This window comes from Geotrypetes seraphini, chromosome 7 (assembly GCF_902459505.1).
Source record: "Geotrypetes seraphini chromosome 7, aGeoSer1.1, whole genome shotgun sequence".
NCBI lineage: Eukaryota > Metazoa > Chordata > Amphibia > Gymnophiona > Dermophiidae > Geotrypetes > Geotrypetes seraphini.
Window position 1 is genome coordinate 116,686,326 of NC_047090.1, and position 24,259 is coordinate 116,710,584.

Sequence of the window (24,259 nt, forward strand, 5' to 3'; positions counted from 1 at the left end):
AATGTAAAATTCCCCTTCCCAAAGAGATCCCTACTATAGTTTCCACCCTGAAAATTACCACCTCTCCTCGTGATACTATACCGTCAGAAACTCTCAAAAAATACTTAACCATTTTTTTGTCCGTTCATTCATACAATGATAACTTCTAGCCTTACACATGGACTTTCCCACCTATCTGGAAACATGCCATCATACATCCAAACTCAAAGATACTCATACTAAAATTCCACCTGATAATTCCTCTAATTATTTATTTATTTAATTTGTTTTCTAGCCTGTTGTCCCCAAAGAGCTCAGAACGGGTTACAGATTTAGCATACATAATTTCTGTACAAGTTTACAATTCAAGTTTTTATCCTAACTTGATCTATGCTAGGGGCTAATGATAATATACAATTTACTGATTATAATTTGCTATAGTTGTCCTTACAATGCAAGGTTTCCAGTACAAGTTATACCTAATTCGACACACAGAAAGTTACAGTGTATGATACCGCCTGATCTCTAACTTGCCATTCCAGTCTAAAATTGTAGAAAATATTGTATTTATATCTCTTTTAGATTTTCTGGACAAAACAAACTACACCTGAATCAAAACGGTTTCCGCAATCATCATTCCACTCATCGGCTTTATAACAAAAATCCTATATCAATTAGATCACTACCAACCCAATATTCTTACCTCACTTGACCTCACCGCAGCTTTCGACACAGTAGACCATTCACTTCTCCTTAATCGCCTACAAATCATAGGTATTTTTAGTACCTGCTTATCATGGTTCACATCCTATCTTTATGAACGGAAATGCACAATACAATTCCACAACATCGCCTCTAAGTCTTTCACACTACCCTGAGGAGGCTCTCAAGACTCAGTACTAGCTCCTTTATTAAACATCTTCATGCCACCTCTTTTAACCATAGCGCAATCCATTGGCTTCACCATTTTCCTTTATGCCAACAACATCCAGTTCCTCCATCCCCTTAACCCCTCTGACACTTCACAGATCAATGAGCTCAACTCTTATCTTTGAAACAACACCACCTGGTTACAGGACAATTGCCTATTCCTCAATCTAACAAAATCAAGAACTCTACTATTTTCCCGTACACCTCCATCAGATCTAGCACCCCCCCCCATTGCTCTTGGGCACATCCATACTGATCACTCCCACTCTTTGAATATTAGCACTCTCAGCTTCTAACCCCAAATTTCATCTGTTATCCAATGATGTTTCTTCAAACTTTGAAAAATTTGTTTGTTAAAACTCCTCCTTTACCACTTGACCCTCAAATTGGTACACTCACAATGAATAGGCAAGAGACAGATCTGCATATACTTGCTGCATTGTAAAACTCTCTCATGCCTATTCATTGTAGAAATTCTGAAAACATGAGTGTCTTAAGTGTCCTGAGGATTGGATTGCTAAACTCTGAGCTAGATTCACATCACAGTAATAATAAATGTTAAGCTTGTGTATTGGATCGGGTACTGTATCTAAAGGCACCAAAGCCTTTCCCACACTTATGTCCTTAGTGCTATCAAGCGGGATCAAGTGAATCAATCATTTTGTGCCTGTCCAGGCCTGGAAACAACAGCTTCGTTCAACTATTTCCCTTTCCAAATTAGAAGCTCTTTAAAATGACAACACAGTTTCATAATCATAAACCATGTCTTATTTTCCAGAATGTTCTGCAATTGTCACTCCATGATGAAGATGTGATAACCAAGGATGACCATCTCTACACAGTTTTCTTTGATGTTGACAAAGTGAAACCTGGTGAAACTGTCTTCAAAAACTTTCCCCTCAATCCAAAGGTAAAAAGCAGATTTTTGGGACACCTAAATGGTTTCCTGATAATTTGTAGACATTCTTGTTGTGACATTCAGTTTGTAGGAATGAGACATTTTGATGTAGTTCAAAAGAATAGACTATGATTTTCTAAGCATGCTGAGGGCTTTTTCCAGATGTGCAGAAGCCAGCTGCTGTTTGGCATCCCTATTCTTCCTATCAGAGATTAGCAAAAGAGTATATAATAATCTGATTGGCTCATTGTACAGTATGTTTTCACTGTTGCATGCAGTCTTGAATTAGGGTACTGAATAGGAATATTCTATCTCTACAATATCACCAAAATTTGCCTCTTCCTCTCTGAGCACACTACCTGGACCCTTGTCCATACTCTCGTAACTTCACGCTTAGATTACTGCAATCTACTTCTAACTGGTCTCCCGCAGTACCACCTCTCACCCCTGCAATCTGCGCAAAACTCTGCTGCATGACTCATCTTCTACCAACCTCACTACACTCGTGTCACCCCTTTCCTTCACTGGCTTCCTATTCACCTTCGCATATAGTTTAAGCTCCTATTGCTGACCTACAAGCGTGTTCATTCTGCTGCCTCTCAATATCTCTCCTCTATCCTTATACACCTCCCAGAGAACTCCGTTCCTCAGATAAGCTTCTCTTAGCTGTACCCTTCTCCTCCACTGCCAATTCCAGACTTCGTTCCTTTCATCTAGCTGCCCACTATGCCTGAAATAAATTACCCGAGTTTATCCGTCAAGCCCCTTTCCTTACCTTGTTTAAAATCAGATTGAAAACCTACCTTTTAGATTTGGCCTCAATTCTTAACTCTACTCCTCTGCCCTCCAACCCAGCCAGCTGATTAACCGTTCCCCTTAACTGTATCCATGACATCCTGTTTGTCTGTCTTGTCTGTTTAGATTATAAGCTTTTTCATGCAGGGACTGTCTTCTTCTTTGTGACTCTGTACAGTGCTATGTGCATCTGGTAGCGCTATAGAAATAACTAATAGTAGTAGTAGAATAGCTGTATTTAGGAGATGGGATTTGATATACCACCTTTCTGTAGTTACAATCAAAGCAGTTTACATATCATATGCAGATACTTACCGTATATACTTGAATATAGGATGAGATATTTGAGCCCAAAAAATGGCCCAAAAGTGAGGGTCTCGTCCTATATTCGGGTCATCACCCAAAACCCTCCCTCGCGTACCTTTTCCCTGGTGGTCCAGCGGTGTATCCCTCCTGCCGATTGCGAGTAGCCAGCGGTGCACCCGGGCCGGCACGCAGGAGCGAGCTTTTCGTGCTCCTGGCTGGACCTGCACCGCTTCTTGATAGGCTGCCGCCAGTTCTCGTGGAATTCGCGGCTCTTGTGGCTCCCGCGGCAGCCTATCAAAGAGCGTTGCAGGGCTGGCTGGGAGCACGAAAAGCTCACTCCTGCGTGCCGGCCTGGGTGCGCCGCTGGCTACTCGCAATCAGCAGAAGGGAGACACCGCTAGACTACCAGGGAAAAGGTATGCAAGGGAAGGAAGGAGGGTGGTAATTATTAGTGTCGGCCGGGGCAGGAGACGGGAGGGATCCCTCCTGTCCCGGCCTACCACTAGGTGGTTTCAGTAAAGGGGAAGAGTTAATCTGCTGGCTGGGTTGGAGGGCAGAGGGGAGTACAGGACAATCAAGCCATTGTGACATCACTGATGAGGTTGGCTCTTTTTGGTGGGAAGAAGGTACAGGGAAGGAAGGTGGGACAGGGTATAGAGCCTGGCAAGGAGGGGGGATAGTATTCAGAGCCTGGCAGGGAAGGGGACTTGGTTCAGAGCCTGGTAGGGAATGGGACTGAATGCAGAGCCTTGCAGGGCAGGGAGGGAAGGGGGCTGGGTACAGAACTTGGCAAGGGGGGGGGGCTGAGTGCAGAACCTGGCAGGGAGGGGGGCTGAGTGCAGAACCTGGCAGGGGAGGCCGTGAGGGAGGGGACACTGGGTGCAGACCCTGGCAAGGCATGGCACTTGAATATTAAGCCCCATCTTATATTTGAGTCAACCATTTTTCCTCCTTTTGGGGGGGAAAAATGGGGGTCTCGATTTATATTTGGATAGACTTATATTCGAGTATATACAGTAATTTTTTTTTATACCAGGACAATGGAAGGTTAAGTGACCTGCCCAGTGCCACAAGGAGCTATAATGGGAAATTCCCACTGCAGCTCTTTGTACCTATGGGCAGGTCTTGAACCCAGTTCCCCTGCAGGCCACTGCATTAACCATTAGGCTACTCCTCCACTCAGGGTAAGCAACCTTTGTAAATTCTCAGATGAAACATTACTATTCATTGTGAATGTTAAAAAAAAAAAAGACCAGTTTGTGGCCAAGGACCGGAAATAAATACGTATTTCTTATATAGAGGAAATAACACTTTAATGAATAATTATGTTTTAGTGCTATGTACTCATGAAAAGAGGTTTAAACTAGACCTGTTAAATTGCCAGTATGCAGCTCACCAGGATCTAGTCTTTCATAAACAGTTCCCTGCTCACACCTCTGCTGGCAGGGTTCCAGAATGCTAATTATACCCTTAAAAGATAGCTAGGATGTCAGGAGGTGGAGGAGGCTTAGCTAAACTTTGGCACTATGCCTGAGTTACAGTAGAAAGTGGTGATTCTTCATTTCATTTCATGCATCATCTTCCTCTTCCTTCCAGGGAAAGGAAGAGCTGGAGGTGGAATTCAAGATGACAAGAATGTAAGTAAGATAGAATACAATGCAATGCAGTTTCAACAGAAAGATGCAGGGTGGAGGGAACAATGGAATGGAGCACAAGAGAGAGGCACAGATATGACCCCTGAACATACTCCTAAGCTAGTATAAATGCTGCATTGATTACTGCGGTCCTAGATTCAGACACAGGATCATCCTGAAGTAGATGTTTTAAGTGGGAAGGAAATCTGTGCAACGCAGTGGTGTAGCCATAGGTGTCAGAATGGGAGAGGCAACAGGGGCCATGGCCTCCCCTAAAATTGGCAGTCAGTTATGGTTCTACTCCCCCGCCTACCTCTTCCTGGTCACTGTAATTTTAAATCTTCAGGCAGTTGCCATGCAGCGTCAACGAGCAGGCCTGCCCCGGAACCCTTCATTCTGCAGCGTCTGCGGGAATAGGAAGTTGCTATATAGAATGAAGACTTCTGGGGTAGGTCTGCTTGTTGACACTGTGCAGCAGATGCTCGAAGATTTAAAATTACAATGACCGGGAAGGTAGGTGGGGGAGTAGGGAGCTGGAGAGAGAGGTTGTACCGCAGGATTCTGCTGAGGCTGGGGCGGAGCTTTTGGGCCCCTCCAACAAAAAAGCATTCTGCTGTCTATGGGTGTAGCCACAGGACCCCCCACCCTCCAGAACCTCAGCACCCCTTTATCTTTGCAAGTGGGGATGATGCTCCCCTCCGCCTTTCACTGCTTCCTCAAGGCAAAAAATGGTGCAACAAGTCCCGGCATTGACAGCTGAAGGTCCACACTGATTTCTGTCTTAAGGAAGCAGCATGAGGAGGAGGAAAGTGGTGGCACTGTATTTATTTTGCTGGCGGGGCATCAATATCCCTGCCATCACACCCAAAGATCACAGACTGCAGATACAAATCCTTCCTGGATAGAACCTTTATGTTCCAAGCGAATAGACAGCAAGTCTGGCTGAGAAACTGCATAAATGAACCCAATCTGACTTACAGTGCATTTCGAAAATCAATTAAAATCGCCCTATTTGACAAATTCATTGACTAAAACAGTCCTCTCCCTCTCACTAGGATATCCCCCTCTGTAAACGCCTTTTCTTTCTCTCAAGAAGCTCCTTTTCATGTATTCTTTACCCATGGAACTCCAATTAGTATGTAAGCTTTCTATTTAGGCTTATTGTTATTCGCTGACTGTCCAGCCTTCTTTCAATGTGAACTGCCTAGAAGTCGCTTGACTATGCAGTATAGAAAAATAAAGTTATTATTATTATTATTATCATCGAAGGTATGTTTGGCTTGGGGGGGAGGAGGAGGAGGGCGGAAGCAATGAGTTACCCCCAGTCAACCCCTGGGCACCCTTAAAACGCTCCTGTTGCAAAGGCTTGTTGTTCTAGTAGAATATTCTCCAACTCCATCTCACATGTTGCAATCCTAATGGTTAGATTTAGAAAGATTTTAGTGGGATGGTCCAAGGACTGGACTTTTACTAAATTTTCAGTGGCATGGCCACCATTTAACTTATGGGTTTCATTTGATAGCTTTAGCATCTAAATGCAAGCTCCATTTGTGCATTATAATTATAGAATACATGTGAATGCTAGTTGGGGGCAAAGCCATATTGTATAACTGACATACAGAACTCACTTAAGGGCTATTTTACAAAGCAGCGGTAAGTACTAACATGTGCTTACTGCAGCAAAAAAAGTTTTACCGTGAGGGGCGCACTTGTAAAGCATCAGTGCCTGAGAAACTCCTTAACCCTCTAATTGTCCTGTTTGATTAGATTGTAAGCTGTACTGAGCAGGGACTGTCTCTTGAATGTTTTAATGTACAGTGCTGTGTATGTCTTGGAGTGCATTAGACATGATAAGTAGTAGTAGCAGTAGTAGGTGTCCTGTGATAATCTATGGATGGATGCATGCCCATTAGTTGCCAATAAACAGAGAATTTCCTATAAAATCTCACTAATAACTTTTAAAACTATGCAGTCCAAATTGCCCCAATTCATTGACAAATTCCTGATTCCGTACAAGCCATCCCGCCTTCATAGATCGTCCAACCGCAGATTGCTCACCGTTCCATCCCTACGAATAATAAGTACGAAAAGACACGACATTTTTTTCAGTGGTGGCCCCTCAACTTTGAAATACTCTTCCAGCTCCTGTAAGAGAGGAAAATAATGTAAACCGCTTCAAAGGCCTACTTAAGAGCCATTTATTCAAAGAGGCATTTAATATTTAATGTCCATTTCTATTTCCCTCCAGTCAAATTCTCTAAAGAAGTAAGTCGCAGTGTTCCCCCTCCTCTCGTTTGTCCCTTAATCATATTCTTTCCTATACAAATTGTATTTCCGCCCCACCTTCCCTTTGTTTCATGTAAGTCTGGTATTAGATGGTCTTTCTTAGTCACGCCATTTGCTAAACTCTTTTTAATTGTCCTGTCATTGGTGTTTTTTTATTTCTTATTTGTTTTCCCCATTATATTTTATCTGTTTCTCGGTTAGAAGCTGGATAAGCGACAGAATCAAATTTTAATAAAAAAACAGGGGGAAAAAAATTAAAAAGTATTTTTTAGCACTGGGAAGGATCTAGGGGTAGAGAGTGGACATATTCTATGCTAATCAGTTAACATGTGCTAACCGATTAACGCAGATTTAGTGCATGAGTCCCTATCACCTACAAAAAAGATGGTGGTAGGAGCTCATGTGTTAATGGTCCATAGGCAGACTTTCCATTTATGCACGTAAATTACAGAATACTCCAAATTACACACTAAAGTGCCGCATTTAGGTCTGTGTATTTATGTCTGCTCCCAGATGCCATTATAAAATAAATGCTCAGTGCACTGTATCTAGGCCCCAAATTTGTGGCAACCAGTTATGTATTTTCAGTAATACTATGCTGAAAAGTGCTTCCATTGAAAACCCAAATATTACTTACATGTTTAGGTTTAATGGTTGGTTAGATCTTCTATTCATGCTTTGCCACTTGGATGTACAATTTTTATATTACAGTTTATTTGCAGAATACCAAGATCTTGTTTTGCGGTTTCCCATTTGCTTTTAAAATTAGTTCAAATTTTAATGTTTTGAGGATTTTTTTTTTCTCTCAGTTCAACTAATTCAAAAATTTTTTTTTTTAAATAAATCTAGTATGGAGCCTTCTGAAAATATCATAACTAATGGAGTACTTGTGGTAAGTGTTGCAACTCCCTGGTCCCTTTCAATGAATGTGTATGAGATAGATTTGCACTGAATGGAGATAGTGTGTATTCCTAGTGGATATTCTGAAAACCTGACTGGCTAAGTGTGTCCTCCGGACTGGGTTAAGAAGCCCTGCGTTAGAAGAAGAGATGTGTGTTTAGGGCCCATATAGTTGAAAGATCCCAAGCTTTTCTCCATCCTGCAGCTATAAATATCATGAAAGAGTGATGGACAAAAGGATCAGGGTAAATTAGAACTTGTGGTAAAATGCAAAGGAGCAACAGCAAAGCTTCAGATTAGAGAATGACACAGAAAATGATGGCGATGAGCAGACCAGATGGCCTATCCAGTCTGCCCATCCATGGCGGTTACTGAGCATTGCATTCCCTTCCTCTCCTTTAGAGATCCTCTGTATTTGTCCTATGCTTTCTTGAATTCAGGTACAGTCCTGGGCTCCACCACCTCCAATGGGCTGAACCTCTGCATAGCTTGCTTTCTCTCCCCTTATTAACCCTTTACATCCTCTTTGTTCCAGTCCCGTGAAGTTTCATGCTTAGAAGTTCGAGTAGACAAACAGAAGAATAAAAAATTGGTTAAAGGTAAGTTCATTGCACTAGAGATGTGCTGTCATTTGAAAACGACACAGAAAACCCGCCAAAATTTGTATTCTCCTATCATTTCTCATATGAAACATATGAAAACAAAATTGTGTTTTGTTTCTGATGTTTAACACACACTAAAATGGTTTTAAAATACACTAAATGCCAAAAAGTCAAACAAACAAATAACAACCCCCCCCTCCCATGAAACAGAATGTAAGATTTTTACTTGGGTGCCCTTAATCAATATGTGTTGCTAATTGACAGTCTAATGCTGGCCTGTCATTCAGATACATGAAATTGTACAAACAAACCCCACAGGCAATGAAAAATAGAATTGTAAGGTCTATTTATTTGTTTTGTTTATAGGGTAAAAAGCCTCAGAACATGGAGCCGTGTACCCAATTCGCGTTATACCGTGAATGAATTCACTGGCTCCTGTTCACGTCACAGGCTAAAACCCCTTATTATTCATTTTATTTATTTTTATTTAATTTATCTTCTTTATTTTCTATTTTTCTCTTTTAAAACACGAAGAGTTAATTGGTGGGTGCGCGTTATAATCAAAGAGAACATACTGCTATATAATAGGTTTTAAAAGAGAAAAATAGAAAATAAAGAAGATAAATTAAATAAAAATAAATAAAATGAATAATAAGGGGTTTTAGCCTGTGACGTGAGCAGGAGCCAGTGAATTCATTCACGGTATAACACGAATTGGGTACACGGCTCCATATTCTGAGGCATTTTATCCTATAAATGAAACAAATATAATAGACCTTACAGTTCTATTTTTCATTGCCAGTGGGATTTGTTTGTAGTGTAAGATACTCATGGACCATGTGGTCAATTTCTTTGGATTTAGATACATGAGCCACATCTTTTAGTTTGAAACATCTCCTCTTCATGTTTTCACCTTCATATTTCAGCTGTTTGGGCTGTATCATACTTTACACAAATAAGGATGAGGCCTGAATAGACTCTGATGGCAACCAGCACAGAAGTACCTAGATATATGGAGCTTGGTAGAAAAGTGTTTTCTCAGGAATTAAATGCCAATTGGAATATAAACAGAAATTCCTCATGATTTTATTTAGGAGAAGGAAAGTATAAGGGATCATGTGGAAAAAGAAAGAGATCGTATCAGATTCTCACTGAGAAACCTGTATTGTGATACCAGACTCATTACTAAGCATCTGTCTGGGAGATAATCTCAGATTGCCAGTACAACTTTGGTCCATTTTTTTTTCTGTGGCATTCTGGGAATGTTAGCACCACTTTCCCTATCAGAGGACAAAACTGTGGGCTAAGATGTGCAGTGGGTATAGACTGTATATGTTAAAACATCAATGCTGCCTCCCTGAACAAAAATTAAAAAATTAAATATGTTGCAAATAGAAGACCAAATATTATTATTATAAGAGAGTGGAATAGTTTTAACTGGGAGCCTAACATAACCCAGAAGGGTGGTAATCCTTTTCCTCTCATCATTCTCCTGTTACAAAATGAGTGACATACTGTATCCACCATTGGTGGAGAAAGGCTTAAAGAAAAGGAAAAACAAAGAAAAAAAATCATTATTGTTTGTTTCACTTGATTGTATACATTATTTAATTTTTATATTTTTAATGTTTAAGAATTTTATTGACTTTTTATGAATGTTATGATTTATGATTATGTTTATTGATATTTTATTTATATGTTGTTCATTGCAGTGAGAAATATATTGAAGCATGTGGCTTCTAAAATTAAAACATTAAATAAACAAAGGAGACAAAAGTCGCAAGGACCATTTTCTTCATTCCCACTCCATTGAATTTTATTAGCAGGTTTTGGAAAGTGGGACCGCTTTTGAGAAAATGGTTCATGTGGATCTTGTTCCTTAGAACAGTGGACATGTCCTCATATTCAATGCAGCTGTTAATGTTACTGCTAGCCAGAGGTACCACAACTGAAATATTGTCGGCATCCATTATAGTCTTGCTCTTTTGGAATACATTCTCATTTCCAAATGGTTTCATGTCTCTAGAGAAAAATGATATTCTGCTGGCAGTGAAAGGGTCCTATGAAAAAGCCCAAAGAATGTCATTCAGCTCAGGTTCCAGCTCCGACACTGTAGACACCTTTCGCTTTCACTCTCTGAAGAGCTGTGAGCCAGAACTGACCGCCAGTGTGGAGCCAGGATTGGGAAGTTCTTTTCTGGGCTTCTCTTTTGTAAGTTATATTTGGTCAATACATTTGCATTGCACCAAGTTTATTTTCATTTTACAGCTTCTACCATTTTATTGCAGTACGATATTAAAATGTGCGTCTTTTTCTTTCACACAGGGTGGAGATAGCAAGAGTGAAGATTTTGTGGCTGTGCCTCTGAAGTCACTTCCCTTGGAACAGGCAGTAAGAGTGGCACTTCCCACAGCAGAAGTAAGTGAATCCCTGGCTTGCAATGAAAACCCTTATCCATGACGTACTTCTCTCAGGCCTCCCGTGCACCCATCTCTCACCTCTTCGAGCCATTCAAAATTCTGCTGCACGACTCATATTCCGTGAGAGCCGCTATTCTCACATTACCCTTCTATTCAAGTCTCTTCATTGGCTACCCATCCATTTCCGAATACAGTTCAGACTCCTCTTGCTGACTTACAAGTGCATTCACTCTGAAGCCCCCCAATATCTCTCTTCACTTATCTCCCCCTATGCTCCTCCCCATGAACTCCATTCATCGAGCAAGCTCCTCTTATCTGTACCCTTCTCTTCCACTGCCAACTCCAGACTCTGTCCTTTCTTTCTTGCAGCACCATATGCCTGGAACAGACTGCCTCCATCCCTAGCAGTATTTAAATCCAAGCTAAAAGCCCACTTTTTTGAAACTGCTTTCAACTCTTAACTCCCACTCACTGCTGTCAGTTACCTATATCCACTGTATCATTTCTTTTCCATAATCTCCCCAACCCTGAAATGTCCTGTCTGTCTAATTAAATTGTTAGCTCTTCTTTTTTTTTTTTTTTTTTAACTCTTCATTTGAATTTTTTTATTCATTTTCTTATGTTACAACAAGTGAATTACATTTTCTTTATATAAACTTATATATACACACTTGATAAGCTTACATATTGATAAATTATTTAAAACTTTTTTTTTTTAAATAGATGCAATTAATATATCAGAATTTTAAAGTTACATTTTTCTTTTTAATTATAATAATAATATCCCATCCCTCCCCCTCCCTTTCAATCAAAATTCCATTAGTTATATTATACATTTAAATTTTTATATATTGTATATTATTCAATAATATGTTCCCCCCCTTTCTTCTGAGCAGGGACTGTCTACCGTATGTTAAATGTATAGCGCTGCATATGCCTTTCAACGCTATAGAAATAATAAATAGTAGTAGTAGTTATCCTGGTTATAGTGGAGAGTGGGTTGGTATGAGGCCATACACACTGGATAAGAAGTATGAAAAGACACAACAAAGTGCCATCAGCTGCCTGGGGCTGAGTGGTTTTCATACCAAAGGTCCAATGCAGGACTTCATGAAGGGAGAATCCAACCACTAAAAAAAGGTCACAGGGTGAAATAAGTTAGATATCACTTTCTATAGGTATCACTTTCTTATAATGAATGTTGATTTAATTTGATATTATATGATTGTGATATATTTATTGTTTGCTATGTTAATGACATTTGGGAGTACATTGAGATCTGGTCTGACCAGAAGAAAGGTATGTGCCAGAACTGAATTTGCATTATACTACCTTCAGCTGCTATGTTGATTTTTATTTCTGTGTCCAAATGGATTAACATAGCCATCCACACGACTTTATTCAAAATGGTTGTTTTTTTAAAAAAATATATATAACTTTATTGCATTTCCTTTTTTATTTTTATTTATTTATACACTTTCAAATATAATCAATCAAGTAAAACTTGTACAGAAAGCAAAGTCCAAGAAATAAAGAAAAACATCCAACACAATACATACATTCCAATAATTATTCCATCTTAGATCTCGCTCAAGTCCTCATATAAGATCCAAGATTAAATTAAACGGAATTTAAGGTAATCAATTAAAAGGAAAGAACAATTATAGGTGAGACCATGATTAGGCAGTCATCTATTCATCATGAGCTTTCTCCAGCCGTGACAAGAGACAGGAATGTTGTCAGTTGTGAAGGTTCAACTTTATGGCATTTCCAAACTATCAACAGTGCATTTACAATTATCTGTACATATAATAAATCCAGATAACCCCAGTAAAACTCCGCATCAACAGCAACCTGAGCCTACTGAACGACAACTATTGAATATTACTGAGATTTTGGAGAAGTCAGATAAGGAAGTGGTAACACCTGCAACATTAGTAGCTACTTTGACTCTCTCTATTGATAAATCTTGGTTATTGAGACTATTTCTAAAGAATAAACAAAAGGAATTTCTTGGTTGTAAAATTCAAATGTTCCCTGATGTTACAAGGGAAACGCAAAAACATAGACGTGATTTCCTTCTTTTGAAACCGGGGGTCATCTCATTAGGGGCTACATTTTATTTGAGACACCCCTGTAAGTGCATTGTCCGTTACCATTCAATTAAATATGTATTCTTTGAACCCCAACATCTGACTAATTTTCTGGCGATGTCCCGTCTGGACGAGGAAAAAATTCAAGTTTGAGCTTTAAAAAAGATAGTAAATTACTTCCCGATCTATAGGAACAGCATTACTTCTTTGATTGTTTTCTTTATGTTTTCTCACAATTAATTCTTGGATCCAATGAGGACTTGAGCTAATTTTACCATAATAGTTTCTTTAGTAATCTGCTTAACATTGCTAAGTATGGATTTATATGATTGTAATATGCTGTGGTTAAATTTGCTTTCTGTACAAGTTTACTTGATATAATATTGAAATCAATAAAAATACAGTACTTAAATATATAAATCCAGATAAAACACTTTCAACTTTCAATGAACCATGAGCAATCAGTTTTACCCCTCTCGTCCTCCCACCCAAATAACTAAATATAGATTCCATCAATAACCCTCCCCCTGTTAGCATCTGTAAAAGTCATAGAAACCCCCTGTCCCTCCCCCCACTTGGATGTGTAAGTTATAATCGTTCAGTTATTATTGATAAAGTTAGTCCACAGACTTCATATTAATTGAAATAACTTAAAATTTCCCCTTTGATCAGTAATCATTTTTCCCATCCTATAACAAAGACGTGTAGTGAGTGCCACCAAAAATTAAAATTCAAGCGATCAAAGTTTTTCCAATTTGTTGAGATCATTTGGATGGCTATCCCAGTCATGATTCCTAACAATATGTTTTTATGTCTATCGGTGGCTTAGGGGATAATAGTATCCCATAGATTACTGTTTCACAAGATAATGGAATCACTGTCTCCATAATCAGATTAATATGTCCCCATATTGACTTCCAAAAGTTTTTGAAAATGTTTTTGAAGGGCAGTCCTGACTGTTGAGAGAGGGTGAAGGGAGGTACGTTGAGAGATAGGGAGCTGCTTTGAACAGATGGGGCAGGGAGATGTTGCAGGGTTTCACTTGACCTGTTTGTAAAAGGGGAGAAAAGAAGCTGTGAAAGATCAGAAAAGACATTATTTACTATATGTGATCCATTTTCTTTAAGAATGTATAAGGTGGCTATATGTATGTGCATTTCTAATAACTTCTATGTTTGGTGTTCTATCGGGATATGTAAGAGGGTCATGAGAATTCTGATTGGATGAGGGAGGGGGGAATGTGTCTGCACAGACTATAGATAAGAACATAAGAATTGCTAGACCGAAGGTCCATCAAGCCCAGTATCCTGTTTCCAACAGTGGCCAACCCAGGTCCCAAGTGCCTAGCAAGATTCCAAGAAGTAAAACAGATTTTTTGCTGCTTATCCTAGGAATAAACAGTGAATTTCCCCAAGCCATCTTAATAATGGACTATGGACTTCTCTTTTAGGAAATTATCCAGAGCTTTTTTTTTTTTTAAACCCTGCTAAGCTAACTAGAAAGTAGGCTCTATTAGTTCTGATTTGTCATATTTTATGGAGTTCTTTCATTTCTCCTTTCACATGCTGTTCTAGCGATTTTTCACTCTTTTAGAAGTCTTCTCCTCTGCCCCTAGCCTACAAGACCTCTGGACAATGAAAAAGAAACAAGGAGCTGCTGTCCAAACCTGAAAAAATTAAGAAGAACATGTTTATCCAAAAGGAAGGTGGGTCCATGCATTGTTTTCTGTTGTAACATTTTTCCAGTGTTCATGGGAATGGGCTGTGGTAGCCAGCACTGCTTTTCACAAATGCTCTGCCTCTAACCTGTGCCAACCAGATATGCATTGAGTAATTACAGAACAAGGAGCTGACATCTCCCCTAGTGCACTTAGCCCAGTCTTGTGCCCATCTGAACCCGTCATCAAACTCAATAACCCTCCAGCATTCTTCTGGTTTCTTTTAGCCCACTCCTTTCCATCTCCAGTTAAATGATAACAAATCATCTTTCCAATCAATATACAAACTAGATAACACTTTCTTTCATTTATTTGAAATCTGATCTTTGGATCAATTTTCTCCTCTTGAATAATTGAGATAACTGGCATTTAAAACAAATGAAACATGAATGAAACAGGAGAGAGAGCACATGGTTCAACTAATTTAACTATGAAGAGTAGTTGCATAGCTGCACACTGATCAATGTTAGTGCCATGTGGAAAGTTCTGGGCTCAACCCCTGAGTCTGGTGTCTGGCTCCCACAGTTATTGGGTGAGTCACTTAAGAGTGACACCTGGGGAGAATTCAGTAAAGGTTGTCCAGAGTTAGGCGCTGGGATGGAAATGCTATACAGGCATTTTTGTATGGAATTGTCTTTATAGAATACCAGGGTGTAATTTTGCACCTCACTTTGGGTGTTAGCACTCATACCAGCCAAAGGCTGGCATATATGTTCACATCCAACTAATGGCAATTAGGTGCACAAATTCAAATATTCTATAACTGTGCACCTAAATTCTTGGAATTCCCCTGACATGCCCATGCCCCTCCCCTGGCCACATCCCCTTTGGGCACGAGATAGGCATGCAAAAGGCAGATGTGCATTTAACTGCTAATGTTTGCCTGTTAGCGCTTGTTAATGCAAATAATTGTTATTATCTAATTAGTTTATACGCGGATCTGTGATCAGTGCCAAACTGTGTGCCCAACTTTGGGCAACCTATACAGAATCTGGCAGCTAATGGCTGCAGTCCCAACCCTTGGTTTATGATGTAATATTTATTAAAATTTGCTATATCACTAGGCATGAACAGATCACATATTTTTACAATATAAAAACAAGTTTATTCAATAGAAATGAACTCCATTCAAGACAGGAACACACAATTTAGTAGAAATCATGATTGTAGGGCTCTGGGTGGGAGGGATTCACGGCGTACAGCTCCAAATTTATACTACAAAATCCATACTAGGTGTATTGGGAGTTGAGATGGGGCACAGTGGGATTTAAAATAAGGTAGAAACCCCTGGTAGCTCATGACAACCATAGGTACAAACATTTCAAAATGATTGGGTTGCAAAACACAATACAAATTGCCCGTCCCTGATCACAATGAAGGATCTTGCTTAATGCTGGGGGTGCTCAGAGCTGGTTCCTATGATGATAACAAGTTTGAGCCCTAACTCCAACTGAACTAATACAGAGGAGCAAAAGGAAACCAGTGAGTCAGAAACAAGAACCAGGGTCTTCTCCATCCATTGTGTTCAACCATATTCTGCTTCTCTGTACCATTTGTTCTTGCTACAGGAAGTATTTTGTCCCCATGTCGATTAATACCCGCCATACCCTCAAAATGATCCGAATTCATGTCCAAAAAATGTCTGACCCGATTGGTGGCAACTAGGATGTATTCTGGCACAAAGCATGAGCAAACATTAGTGAAAGTGCTGCTGCTGTGTGCCGCGTTTCTCCTCTGCAATTACTGGAAAATGTGTTGAACAGGAAGAGAACAAAGCATGGGGTCACCTGCCTGGCTCAGGAAATGCATGCGACTGAATGGAGATCTATTTTTTTCTTCTGTCCTTTCTCTTCCTTGGGCAGATGGGAGAATGCTTTATCCTGAATTTGCACATTCATAGGAAAATTCAACATTAACTTGTCACAAGACTTTGTTTCACTTTTAGGACCGTCAGAGGTGACACTCGCAAGGCAAGGTCTCTTAGAGTAAGAAACCACCGTGACTCTTCATTAGTCCAAGTAGTCCAAGCGATTTACTCGTCAGTAGAATATGTTATAGTTTAATCTTTTATAACTTACTAGTATTTTAGCCCGTTACATTAACGGGTGCTAGAATATATGTCTGTCTGTCTGTCTTTATTTCTGTCTCTCTCTCCCTCCCGCTTTCTGTCTGTCTGTCTCTGTCCCTGGCCCCCTTTGTCTGTCTGTCTTTCGGTGTATCTCCCTGCCCCTGTGTCTTTCTTCTTTTCTTTTTGTCTCCCTTCCTCCCTCTGTCTGTCTGTCCAAAGCAACATTCCCTCCCCCTCCATTTCCCTCCCCCCACACCACTTCCCTGTGCAGCAGCATTAGCGTTTCCTCTACCCCCCTTTCCCTTCCCGCGGTCCCGACTACGAATCTGGCAATTCCAGCGTGTGCAGCATTCTTCACATGCTGCTTGGGGTCCTTCTACTGCCCTGATTTACTCTGGCACGTCCCTGATGACATCATCAGAGATGCGCAGAGCAAATCAGGGCAGTAGAAGGGCCCAAAGCAGCGTGTGAAGACTGCTGCACATGCTGGAATCGCCAGGTTCGTAGTCAGGTCCGTGGGAAGGGAAGGGAAGGGGGGTGAGGAGGCAAAGGACTCGGGTCCCGGGCAGCGGGGTCATCGCAAGAGCTGGTTCGGAAAGTTGCTGGACTCCTCTCAGCTCTGTTTTTCAGTTTGTCCCGGGGGGGGAGGGGCAGGAGGCGCTCTTTGTGCCCCAGTCCCGGCTTGTGGAGGCGATCGTCGGCTGGCTGGGAGCGGGCTTGTGGAGGCGATCGTTGGCTGGTGACGTACTCCGCGCATGCGCACTCTCGCTTAGCGCGACAGATCAGATCTCAGGGAACACGCGGCGAGAGTGCGCATGCGCGGATAGCATTTTATTATTATAGATGCTCTTTCCAAAGCATATTCAATTAGTTAAAAGACTTATCTGAATTCGTGGTAGGGAGGGAAAATTTACTGCCAACATGAATCCATGTTTCGCCATAAGGCTGTTTCAAGGGGAGTGTGCCTTGAAACAGCCTTTTGGCGAAACATACACTTGAACAGGGGGAGTGTGCCTTGAAACAGCCTTTTGGCGAAACATACACTTGAACAGGGGGAGTGTGCCTTGAAACAGCCTTTTGGCGAAACATACACTTGAACAGGGGGAGTGTGCCTTGAAACAGCCTTTTGGCGAAACATACACTTGAACAGTGGGAGGGTGCCTTGAAACAGCCTTTTGGCGAAACATACACTTGAACAGGGGGAGTGTGCCTTGAAACAGCCTTTTGGCGAAACATACACTTGAACAGGGGGAGTGTGCCTTGAAACCGCCTTTTAGCGAAACATACACTTGAACAGATGGAGTGTGCCTTGAAACAGCCTTTTGGCGAAACATACACTTGAACAGGGGGAGGGTGCCTTGAAACCGCCTTTTAGCGAAACATACACTTGAACAGATGGAGTGTGCCTTGAAACAGCCTTTTGGCGAAACATACACTTGAACAGGGGGAGGGTGCCTTGAAACAGCCTTTTAGCGAAACATACACTTGAACAGATGGAGTGTGCCTTGAAACAGCCTTTTGGCGAAACATACACTTGAACAGGGGGAGGGTGCCTTGAAACAGCCTTTTGGCGAAACATACACTTGAACAGGGGGAGGGTGCCTTGAAACAGCCTTTCGTCGAAACATGAATTCATGTTGGCAGTAAATTTCCCCTCCCTGCCACGAATTCAGATAAGTCTTTTGACTAATTGAATATGCTTTGGAAAGAGCATAAGTTATAAAAGATTAAACTATAACATATTCTACTGACGAGTAAATCGCTTGGACTACTTGGACTAATGAAATGACACAGTGGTTTCTCACTCTAACTCTTGTCTTGCGAGTGTCACCTCTGACGGTCCTAAAAGTGAAACAAAGCCTTGTAACAAGTTAATGTTGAATTTTCCTATGAAAGAGCAATATCTCTAATGGCTATTGTATATTGAATTGAGCAAATTCTAAGTGTACTTCTCTGTTTGGTGCCTGCGGATCTTATGCTGTATTTGATCACTTTTTCTTGCATTCTATCTTTAACTCTCCCAGAAACATTCCTCTTTTATTCAATGGAGCAAGTTTATTTTGCTAGGAGGGATCGCAGTGGTGTAAAGAGTTGTATGCACTTAGCATGAGCTCTGTTTACAACAGCTTTCAAAATTTCAGATGCCCAACTTTCCCAAAGGTATCGCAAGTACTGAGTCTGATATTTCTTGTAGGGTGCATTTTGGGTAAATATAAATACATCTTGCATGCTTGCTGGCTTAGTGTCAATCATTAGGGGAGCGTTGATCTAGTCCAAGAATGCTGGGATTTGTGGTCCCTCCACTTTAAATAGGATATATAGTGTGTGCAGGGGAACACACAAAACCTGGGATTTATGGTCCCTGCATTTTAGGTAGAAATAAACAGATTAAAAATAGGTGCCTATCTGACCATAACTTGTAAACAAGCTGTTATAAAATTGCCTTATACCGGCAGATATTCAAAACAATTTAGCTGGCCGCTGACTGGTTAAATCACTTGGGGGTCCTTTTATCAAGCTGTGGTAGGGGTTTAATGCGCGTAATACTGTACGTTAAACCGCCTGCCGCGCTAGCCGCTAACACCTGCATTGAGCAGGTGTTAGTTTTTTAGCCGGCCGTGGAGGTTAGCGCGTGATGAAATGTCCGATGCACTAACCCTGCTAGCGCGGCTTGATAAAAGGACCCCTTGGTTGGGGTTAGCTGATAATTTTCAGTGGCAACGGAAATTCACAATTAGTGTCTTAACTCACAGCTTGCAATTTGGGGGCATTCCATGGCCAAATTCAGCACTTGGCTGCTTAAGTGTTGATATTCAGCCCCTTAAGCGGCCAGGTTTAGCACATACATGAGACTGCATAAAAATCTGTCTTATCTTTATGTGCTACCCCCATGGCTGCTTAAGGGCTGAATATCATCTTAAGTGGCTATGTGTTAGCCAGCTCAAAAATAATAACCGAACATTCAAAGCCAAAGCCTGGACAGCTTTGAATACACAGGACTAACTCCATCAACGATGAGCAAACAGTGAATTGTTTAGGCTTGCTGTCTTGTATGTAAGATATTTTATGGTTAGTATTTTAATTATGAATGTAATTATGTAACTCGCTCAGAACTACAGGAGCGAGTAATAAATTTTTTAATAAAATAAAATGCTCACCACCACCGACTGAATATCAGGACCATAATGCCCAACATCATAAGGCAAACCTTCTTGAAGCTTTGCTCAAATATATTTTCGGTGGTTCAAAGTGAGGATTATTGTTATTCATGGACTGTACACGCCACTTCAACATTTTGACCTTAAATTAGACATTTGACCTTGAGGGATGTCTCCAGTTTCACATCCAACCGCTTTTATTGATTTATTTTTAGTGGGCTTCTTAGGAGAAGCTTTGATTGGTTCATTAGGCAGAAGGTTGTATATAGTGTCTGAAACATGCTCGTATTCATTGTCATATTAGCACAGCCCTGGTCATCTAGGAACCGTACACAAGATAATGTCAAAACAGGAAGTCAAGCAGTTTGTCTTCTAAAACCAGCTTTTATCCTTAAAGCATTGTCTTAAATTTGATTTCATTATTAAATATTTTGTTTTTAGGGCAAGCAATTGGAGCTGGAACTCAAGGCAAAGGACTGGTAAAGTATCCTGCCTTTAAATAAACCTTTTTTTTTTTTTTTTGGGGGGGGGGATAGCGATAGTAAAAGGGGACAGCCTTGATAAAGCCTGAACGGCGAAACATGTCAGTAGAAGTCCCCAGCCGAGAGAGCTTCAGTGAAGAAAGATAAGTGTCTTATAAGTTTCTTTAAATTATTGGAGTATTAATGGTGTGATCAGTAAGGATTTTACCCACTCAGAAGGACATGAAATTTAGGTACGCATGTTATAGGATAGGGTGCAGCGTAGATCCATGTGCATCTCCAAATAAGTGCCAATTAACACCAATTGTTAATGCCTCATTAATTAGTTTACATGTGTATCTGTGATCCACACTCAAATTTGGGCGAGCTATACAGAAACTGGAGGTATATAGATAAAATCCAGCTGGTACACATGTTCAATGGTCTGATTTTATGCACACACAAACAAAAAATCCAACAAAACTGCAGTGATATATCAAGCAAGGAACAAAGGAAAAAACTGCAGGAATGGTGTAGAAGATGCCAAGTCTTTAATGAACATATATTCAAAATGTATCCAAGAGGGTAAGAACCCAGACCTCACATGGTCCTTGTTTCGAAGAAACACTCCTTCCTCAGGGGTCCTAATATAAACAATTGAATGTACAATACTCCCCCGATATTTGCGGGGGTTCCGTTCCAGGAACCCCCGCGAATATCGAAAAACCGCAAATACGGGACGACAAGGAGATGGAGGATGTTCCCTGCTTGGTGCCGCTGCCCAGCACCTTGAGGCTCCCGGACATGGACTTGGAGCGCTTCAGCTTGATCCCGGATGGGCTGGATTCTGTCACTCTGGGTTGCCCTTCGGATCTGGAGCACTTGCCGGTCATTGCTTACCCGCCTAGGCATAGTAGTTGGGTGAAGTCTTATTCCGTGAAGTAGCTTCTTCAAATAGAGTAGTTGGGCGAAGTCTTGTTCCATGAAGTAGCTTCTTCAAATAGAGAGTGCCACTGAATATACAGTATAAATCAAGTTAAATGCAGTGGGTGCCCTGGCTAAAAAAACAGACCTTTGGGGAGAAATTCTATAAATGGTGCCTGGGTTAGGCGCCCTAATCAGGGACCCCTAGTGGCACCTAAGTGAATTTTGTGTGCAACTTGTTTTAAATTGACCACACCATTAAAAAAACCAATTTAAACAGCATACAGAATATAACACGGCGCCAGCGATGTCTAAGTCAATGTGCCTAATGATACCTAATGCCGCCTACCTGAAAATTAGGCGCAGTTGGAGTGGAGAATAGGTATGTTTGACTTAGGTGTCGCTAGGTATCTGTGTTAGGTGCTGGTAATTTAGGCCTACCAGAAGGACACCTAGCAACGCCTTAGCACGCCTAGGCACCGCTAAACATGATTCTTTAAGCAGTGCCTAGCGGTTGATTGACAACAGCGCTGAATGACGCCTACAAGTTAAACGCAGTTAGGTGCCGTTTATAGAATCAGTCCCTTTGTGTCTACCTAGTTGCTTCTGGGGTTTATTGCGTTCAGACTGTTGGTCATTTTCTCATTTAGGGAGCTGAGCACTCTATTATGAGGGCGAGGACTTCAGTTAAAGTAACTGCGTGACATATAATTAAATGCTGGAGATCATATACATGCTTCCTTTTCTAGCCCAAAGAAGCTTGATGTACGCCTGGGGTTTGATCTGTGTGAGGAAGAGAAGCTTTTTCTGCAGAAACGGAAAAAGGTGGTTGCGGAGGCAGTAAAGAAGGTGCTTCAGCTTGATCAGGACCTGCAGGATAACGAGGTCTGTTGCTAAGCATAGGCAAATCTTTGTAACCAAATGAAATTTGGAATCTGAGTGCAAAAGAAATGCAGTTTATAGTAACATACTAGATGATGGCAGATATAGACCTGTACGGTCCATGTTTCAAGTTTCAAGTTTATTAAAAATTTTGATAAAACGCAAATCAAAACTTTTAAGCATTTTACAATTTGTAATTAAAAAAGGGGGAAGATAATAAACGAGTAAGTACTCACATAACAATACTTGACCAACTAGAAATAATAGGGAAATAGGGAGAACTACAAATTAACAGTAAAGAATACATGAAAGGTAAATCACGATGGGGAGCCTAGGGAAAAAAGATTATGAAATAACTCTGGCTGTAACCTAATCTTTTTAACAGTTGAATGCGTCTTGGAAAAGATAAGTCTTTAGATTTCCCTTGAGCTTATCTAAGTTTTTTTCTGCCTAACAAGATAAATTGAGAAAGTTGGATGTGATACTACATAAGTATACTTGATTTATCCATGCTATTTTAAGGGCCCCATTGCTGGAGTTGCCACCAAGGCTAAGTCCAGCCAGTGGTGTAGCGAGGGTGAGAGGTGCCCTTCCCCCGCCCTCTTCTCTGCCCCCCACCTCCATACGCTTCTTCCCCGCCCCCTCCTGCTGCAATTGCTGCTTCCCTTCCTCCGAACCTCTGGAATGTCCTTTGACATCACTTCCTAGGCACAGGTCCAGGACGTGACATCACAGGAAGAGCCAACACAGGCGCAACAGCAGGTCGGGGGTTGCTGCTCACGCCAGGAATGTTATAGAAGTATGGGGGAAGGGAAGAGGCGCACACGTGTGGGGGTGGAGAGGAGGATGAGTACCTGCGCCTTCACCAAGATGGCACCCGGGGCAGACCACCCCCAGACCGCCCCCCCTTACTACACGACTGATTGCAGCCCATCCTGATCTATCTTGCTATATATGGGACATAGACTGTAGAAGTTTGCCCAGCATTGGCCTATCTGCCGCTTTTACTAAACCGCGATAATGGTTATTAATGCAGGGAGCTGCACTGAATGCTCTGTGCTTCTTCCATCGCTCATAGGGTGGGGGTGGGGAAGAAAAATTTCAGTCCCACATATTATTTTGACTAATACCCAAAGAGCTGAACAAACCTTTAATCATTGATCCTTAAACATGGCACTCAACTGGTACGCATAACAACAAAGATATATATGGAGATATATATTTTTGTGACTTTTCTATTTGAATAAAAATCTTCATCAGGAAAATCTGTCTCCACAGTTTTTTATGACCTCCCCCCCCCATACTGTACAAGAATCAGAATAGAAGACAAAATAAAACCAGCTATTTGTAAGAAAAGGAGTTTCTTGCAGTCACTGGCTAGTGATTACAGGGGATGGTGTTCTCTGGAATGAACTGGCCTAACCTCAGATCCATTTTCCAAGGGGTTTGCAGGATTTGAGGTGGCTTGTTCTGTGCCAGAAGGGATGTTGCTAAATTGGTTCATGTGTACATTTTAACAGGTACCTGTGGTGGCTGTTATGACAACTGGGGGAGGAGTCCGAGCAATGACATCACTCTACGGCACTCTATCAGGACTTAAAAAATCAAAGCTCTTAGACTGCGTTTCATACATTACTGGTGCATCTGGCTCAACTTGGTAAGAAGGGGAGAAGAAATGGGAGTATTGTTGTTTGGGGGGGGGGGGGGCTGGTTTGTAGAAATACAGATTTCATAATATATTTTGTAGCTAAGCAAATCATACGCTTATTATGATGAAATTCCTTATCGTGTTATAGCAGTAGAAGAGAATGTGATATCAACTCATCTTCCTCCCTCCCAAATTCTGATATTCCCTTTATTTACAAAAAATGTGCATCAGAAACATCTAATGATAAATGACTGAGGAAGCTGTGTTTAGAATTAAGGGTAGAGTTAGGTCTTTGTGCATTCAGGTAGTAATTTACTAGTTCTTTGTGGAAGGGTTAGGAGAGGGATTTGGATTTAACTCATGACGTTTTTAGTAGCAGATCAAGGCAAATTATATTCAGGTTCATTAGATCAGTGATTCCCAACCCTGTCCTGGAGGAACACCAGGCCAATGGGGTTTTCAGGCTAGCCCTAATGAATATGCATGAGAGAGATTTGCATATGATGGAAGTGATAGGCATGCAAATTTGCTTCATGCATATTCATTAGGGCTAGCCTG

The 24,259-nt window shown here is 41.0% G+C and overlaps 1 protein-coding gene across 1 annotated transcript in view; it reads left to right on the forward strand.

Moving 5' to 3' along the window:
- Nucleotides 1-4,470: 4,470 nt before the first annotated feature.
- Nucleotides 4,471-24,259, forward strand: part of PLA2G4D (phospholipase A2 group IVD) — a 45,752-nt gene continuing 25,963 nt past the window's right edge. The window contains exons 1-8 of the mRNA XM_033951263.1: nucleotides 4,471-4,545; nucleotides 7,678-7,720; nucleotides 8,264-8,327; nucleotides 10,357-10,541; nucleotides 10,656-10,748; nucleotides 20,228-20,265; nucleotides 21,921-22,056; nucleotides 23,574-23,710. Of these exons, the coding sequence (XP_033807154.1) occupies nucleotides 4,535-4,545; nucleotides 7,678-7,720; nucleotides 8,264-8,327; nucleotides 10,357-10,541; nucleotides 10,656-10,748; nucleotides 20,228-20,265; nucleotides 21,921-22,056; nucleotides 23,574-23,710 (707 nt within the window). The 5' untranslated portion in view covers nucleotides 4,471-4,534. The remainder of the gene's footprint in view (nucleotides 4,546-7,677; nucleotides 7,721-8,263; nucleotides 8,328-10,356; nucleotides 10,542-10,655; nucleotides 10,749-20,227; nucleotides 20,266-21,920; nucleotides 22,057-23,573; nucleotides 23,711-24,259) is intronic.